This window comes from Cyprinodon variegatus, unplaced genomic scaffold (genome assembly GCF_000732505.1).
Source record: "Cyprinodon variegatus isolate N-32 unplaced genomic scaffold, C_variegatus-1.0 Scaffold17, whole genome shotgun sequence".
Lineage (NCBI taxonomy): Eukaryota > Metazoa > Chordata > Actinopteri > Cyprinodontiformes > Cyprinodontidae > Cyprinodon > Cyprinodon variegatus.
The window spans coordinates 2,094,012-2,100,524 of NW_015150470.1; the positions used below are offsets into that span (position 1 = coordinate 2,094,012).

General features: G+C 38.1%; 1 protein-coding gene across 1 annotated transcript in view; it reads left to right on the forward strand.

Moving 5' to 3' along the window:
• Window positions 1-2,109: 2,109 nt before the first annotated feature.
• LOC107092295 (contactin-associated protein-like 4) overlaps window positions 2,110-6,513 on the forward strand; it is a 199,202-nt gene continuing 194,798 nt past the window's right edge. Inside the window, exon 1 of the mRNA XM_015386681.1 lies at window positions 2,110-2,289. Coding sequence (XP_015242167.1) covers window positions 2,220-2,289 — 70 coding nt within the window. The 5' untranslated portion in view covers window positions 2,110-2,219. The remainder of the gene's footprint in view (window positions 2,290-6,513) is intronic.

Below are 6,513 nucleotides of genomic sequence, written 5' to 3' on the forward strand. Positions count from 1 at the left end.
GTTGCATATGTTTATTTTGCATATGTCCATGTTGCATCGCTGTACTGTAATCTTGCCAGTCTGCATGTCTGAAACATCCGTGATTACGAATGTACTTAGTGGCGGAAAAATTATTCGGTTAGTTGAGCTGCGATTGAAAAACCCCGGTGACCAGACACTATACCATATAAAGCACTTTGAATCCTGCCAATGTGAGCAAATTCACCCCAACGCCCCCTCCTTCATCCTTTGCTGTCCTAATTAATACCTAAAGTAAATACGGGTTCCGCCCAATTTTAAAAATTTTGTAACTATTGATAATGCAAAGATAACCTTTCAGTAATTTCTAACGAAAAAAAAATCTACTTCCATTGTTTGTAATGGCGAGGGGAACAGGCATCAAAGACCAACGACAAGAAGCAACGACATGGACCAACAGCTGAGAGCAAAGGCACTAACCAATAACGGATGTTTCAGACAAGCAGACTAGCAAGATTACAGTGAGGCAACATCTACATATGCAACATAGACATATGCAAAATCTATGTATGGAACATAGACATATGCAATATACAACATAGACATGCAGAATCTACATATGCACAGTGATGGGAGTAACGGCGTTGAAAGAAACGGCGCTACCTTAACGAGTAATCAAAATTATTGCTCTTACTGTAACTATAACGCAGTTACCATTGCCGACACCACGTTACTGCACGTTACTCAGGTCGCACAATTAACCTTTTTTCATGATAGGACTTGTGCGCGCGTCATGAGAGAGGGGAGGATGGAGAGTGACGAGGACTCCAGCAGCAAAACAGCGCTTTCCAGATGGAAATAATGGTGTTACGTCGAGCTGCGTTTCCCCATCAGATACGGTTTCCCCTGCATCTCCGCACAGCGCCGCGACACGATACACTGCGCAAGCGACAAGCAGTGTATTCTGATTATGAGTTCGTATGAAATCGTACGAAAAATTATGCACCGTAATTTCGTACGTTTTTTTCGTCGTATGCGCAATCGCATCTGATGCACCATTCAAGAACATAGAATAAAAAAAAACAATTAGCCCTAACCCTGACCCTAACCCTAAGATATAAAACAGCAAGCAATGTAGTTAGAGACATGAAGAAGTGATTATTGCACTGTTTTTCCCAGTTTTACGTCCGTCCGCGGATCTGCTTTTTTTTTCTGTCTGCCAGCGCATGCGCACTGATCGGGTTTTTTGAGGAAAAACGTCCAAAACAAAATAGTGTGCATAACTTTTCGTACGATTTCATACGAACTGATAATGAGAATATGTTGCGACAGGAAATGCGCATGCTCGCTAAAGGCGCGTAACAGTCGCTCTGTGCTCGCGCCACAGGGGAACTACAGAGAGCGTGAACGATCATCAGCCTATATGGAGAAAGTGAGAAATATGGATGGATGGATGGATGGATAGATAGATATAGCTACATGTTGCAGTATCTATAACAACTCAAACACAGGATTTCAGAATTAGACATCCCCAGTTATTAATTTCATACTCTCGCAAAAGTAACGCAATAGTTACTTTGACTACTAACTAGTTACTTTTATTGTGGAGTAACTCAGTTACTAACTCAGTTACTTTTTAGGAGAAGTAACTAGTAACTATAACTAATTACTTTTTCAAAGTAACATGCCCAACACTGCATATGCAATAAATACATCTGCAACTTAAACATTATGCAGATATTACATATGCAACAACAGCACAACACCTAGACATTTTACATCTGCTTATTTTTGACACAAACGGAACCTCATATTTTTGAGATAAATATGACTCTATATCACTCAGTTCACCTTTCTGTTATTCCAGTGGGGTGCTGGTTTTGTAGAAACGTTGTTGCTCTAGTGGTAATTGATATGGAAATGCCAAACCTAGGAATATCTATCTAACTTTAACCGAAAGAGAAAGTTTTTTAGATGTGCCATGCGTCATTCCCTCAGTGGGCTGTCTAAGCTCCAAACTGTTAGAAGTGAATTAAAGTGGATTATTTTGCAGTGAACCGGCGCAGTCCTGCAAAGCTCTGGGTTGAAGGAGGAGGCGTCTCACCCCCTCTCTCTCCCTCTCTCTCTTTCTCTCTCCCTGTCCATCTCTCTTCCCTCTCTGCTGTCCTCCTCCAGCTGGATCAGAGGAGATCTCAGTCGGAGCTGGAGAGGAGAGGAGAGGAGAACCATCAGTATCTCTGCAGCCTCCCCGCCGCTTCGCCATGGATCTGCGGACTATATTTGGGATTATCGCAGTGGTCGCCCTGCTGGTGAGCAGGACAGCAGCAGAGGGTGAGTCTGAGCTCTCATCCGCGCGTCTTGCTGCTCCTTACTTAGTTTCTGGATGGGGACTGAGTGCATCCACCTCGGGGCTCAAAGGGACCTCAGTCCCATTCCTCTGCAGACGCCGGGCTCCCCACAGCTCTCCATATGAACTCTTTCCCTGATAGAAATGTAGTTTTCAGTGTTGGTTTGCAGCGCGTCTTGGTTACGCATCTGCGCTTCAGGACCAGTTGTAGTGGTTTCGGTCACATCGCGTTCACTATGCGCGCTCTCAATTAAAAAATGAACGGAGCTGCTCCATTTGAGTGTTGTAAAGCCAGACTATCATCTTTATCATGTGTGTGAAATGAGGCAGGATCGGATCGCTCTCTGGTTAGTTTAGCGCTCACTGCAGCAGATGGAAGGTTGGAGAGGAGGTCCCACAGAGTCATGTTTGACCTCAGCCTGCAGGTGCGCTGATGAATCTGAGGCTGAGCGCTGCTGTGATGATGATGATGATGATGATGAGGAGGAGATGGACAGAGACAGTGGAAATATGGAGGTGAGGTATGGATGGTTGTGTTCTAAAGAGGCGCAAACAAACTCATGTTTTAGTCTCTTTAATCGCCTCCGTTTCAATCGCTTGCAGGTCCTTTAATCCAGTTTCTAGATTCTCGCTCACCTCTCATTTCTGCTGGATCAAAAGTCGTTAACCCCATCATTAAATCTCAAAACCTGGGATCTGACTTCTGTTCTTTAAGGTTCAGTTGTTTTTAAACAAAGAAGCCTCCCTCATTTAAACGGACAGTGGTTGTACCTCATGCTTCAGATGATTTCCAAATGCTTTTTAACATACATCCCATATCAGGGGCGTAGGTTTGATTTCAACTTTGGTAGGGACACTATTGGTCTGATGTCATTGGCTCTATACAAAAATATGCATGAGAAAATCATGGTGTATTTCGTTTAAAGAGAAAAGCAGTATTTCTACAAATTTTATAAGCACTACACACACTAGATGCTGTTTATCAATGACTGAAACTTAACTGGCTGATGAGGAATTAGGACTTTTTTCCACTTTGAAAAGGATTGCATTTGAAATTACCAGTGACTAAGACAGTAGGTAAATCTGTGCCTATTTAATAGTCTAAATATGTTTATTATATGATTTATCCTTTTTTTATTCTGAAGATATAGAATTGTGCAGAAGTAAATAGAGGTAAAACCCACTCTTTTAAATGTTCTCTATGTATCATCAAACAAAGCGAAATAATAGATTCAAGGGCTGCCAAATAAATGTATTGTATTTACATGTGCCCTGGAACTAGAAGAGGAACTGACACTGAGCATTATTATATATTAACTTCACTCTACAAGTTGTACATCTAGGATGTAGTTACTCTGTTTAACTCATTTCATGTGTTTTATTCAGGGCTGAAACAATTCATTGGATTAATCAATTAAAATAATGAAATAATGTCAACAAATTTAGTAATCAATTAATCGTTAACTGGAGTATAGAGACTCTTAAACATGTCTTTAGCTTACAAAGCGACCCACTTAGAGCAGGAATTATACCAAAATTGCAAAAAATAAGTAAATAAGAAATTAGCATTTTAGATAAAACATGTTTTAATCTGTCAATATTCTCCATCAAGAGCTCCTCTACTGTTGCAACAACGCTGTATTGTACATTATAAACATGTTATTCACATGTAATTGTTGGTAGGGACAAGTAGGTTGGTCCAAGATTTGGGTAGGGACATGTCCCTATGGTCCCTGTGCAAACCTACGCCCAGAGACACAGAACAAAAACTTCTATATCTTCTATTTGGTCCGGCCACCTATTTGCTTCAGCTTTTTTTGTGTTAATAAATACAGAACTGCTGCATTTTCCTTATGTATTTTTTTTCTTTACATTACTGACAATCATCTGGGTTTCCACAGTACATCAGATAATTTTTTTAAATTTTTGATTTAGTTTTCATCACCTGCTTAATGACTCATGGTGGAGCCTTTTGGTGTTTTTAACATCCCAAGCTTTTAATGATAGTGATTCATGTTGTTCTCAAAATAATAAATAATACAAACATTTATTCCTTATATATTTTATTTTGCATTGAAATTAAACGAAGCAAAACTAAAGGGAGCACAAATTAGTAATTAGCTGTTGGCAACAATGCAGTATTTTCTACCACGCTGAGATTTTTTTTTTCAACTACAAGAGAGCCAGACTCTCACCAGAGAGCAGGGAGGCTGAAGGTCTTCCAGCAAAGGTACTTTGTTTATTTTTATGAGCTTGTAACCTCTGTCTGACATGGAATGTGATGGATTTTCAATTTGTCACAAAATGCAGAATTTCTTAAAACCTTTTACGAATAAATAAACTCATGCAGATTGTTTGTGTTCTCTCAACTGTTCCCACATAGAGGGTTCACCGCAGCAAATCATTATAACTTACAAACATGGAATAGTTTTAATGCTGGATGCCCTGCTTGACACTTGGTATTTAAAACCCCGTCCGCTGCATTATATATAGAGACTTAAACCACTCCAGCATGGGGACGAAATAAAATCGGGTGGATAAAAATGAGAAATTATTGCAATAATGTAATACATCCCTGCAGCTTTCATACTTTAGTATTAGAGTACTTGATTTTTTTCTTGATTAACTGGCATATCAGATATAACCACATGTGACACTCAAATCCATTTATGTTCAGATGCATCACATTTAGACATAGAATTGTTTTCTCCAAATATTAGACACGATTCGCTTTCATACTAAACTTTGGTAATGCTTTCTTTTACAGTACTTCAATAACAATGTAATAACATGGTAATAACAATAGCATGTCGCACTATAGTACTTGGTAAGAAGAAAACCTTTATTGGGTAATTACCCCAAGATTAAGGTATATGATTTCAAAATAATAACCTCCAAGTAATTATTACAATTGTATCTGACTATGTAACATTTAGGTTACCATATAACATTCTCTATTATTGGCCACCACCTACAAATATAAAACTGAACTCAAGTTACATATAAATAAGAGTCTAGTTAAGAAGATTGCTGTCTTATAAATTTGGTTTTCTGTTATATACCAAGTAATAAACTGCATTTTAACAGATAACACATTCATTTATTGCTGTCTATGAAATTAATATGAGTTACCTGGTAATAACAGTTTGAAATCTAAGAAGTCTGACTTTACCTTGTCCACCTAAAATTTGAAGCACAGTACGTTGTAACATTCTCCATAAAGTTTTTCTTGTTACCTAGTAATATAGTGTAACTTGCTATTTTATTACCAGGTTATTACATGGTTATTGATGTACTGTAAAATAAAGCGTTACAGAAACGGGCTTAATAAACTTATTTATGCCCAGAGATGGGGTGTCAGGTTGCTTGCCGCACCAAATTACAAGTTTCTCTCTTTATGAGTTACTGGATTCTGCAAATTTTTTATAGAGACAGAGGAAGTAGAAACCATGTCTTTAAGTGTTGTCTGTTGATTCCTTTGTCATTTAAAAACTACTTTTCCATCATTAATTCAGTATGAGGTCCGAAAATATCTTTTATGATATTCCAGGGTGGAAATCTAATCTAGAATCCCTAAAGGATATGTTTCCATTTTCAAAATGATGGTCTGTTCATGAAGATGCTCAGACCTTCCAACCTAATCTAGATCTACCATTCTGGATTAGAACCAGTCAATATTGAATAATTATTCCATCAGTACCTCTGTTTTTTTAATCATGATTCTTGATGGTGAACATATTTATTGCTCAAGTATAAAATACTCTCACTGAGGTTAATGCTGCTTTAAGATTACAATGGCTCCTCATACAATTTCCATCCACATCCGACTGGTTATCCATTGAAGATGATTGCTTACCTGCGTTTTGATACATTAGAAATTTCTGGAAATCTTGGAGCTTTTTTTTCCACTGTTTATGTTATGTCTTCTGGTCTTTACCCATTGCTCTGGATGTATTCGGAAGCAGGTAGTGTGGCTACGATTATTGTCTTCTGTGAAACGCAGGAATGTTTAAAAAAAAAACAATAAAATACGGCTGAAGAGTATGCAGTTATATAACAATAAACACAACATTCAATCTGAGGTGTTTACCTTAAGGGTTTTTAAACGTAATTAATTTTAAGAATTCAATGAAATAATTTCAGCCCTAATGTGATATACATCATTTTATCAGCAATTAATCATTTTCACAGTTTGAGGCGAAAATCTA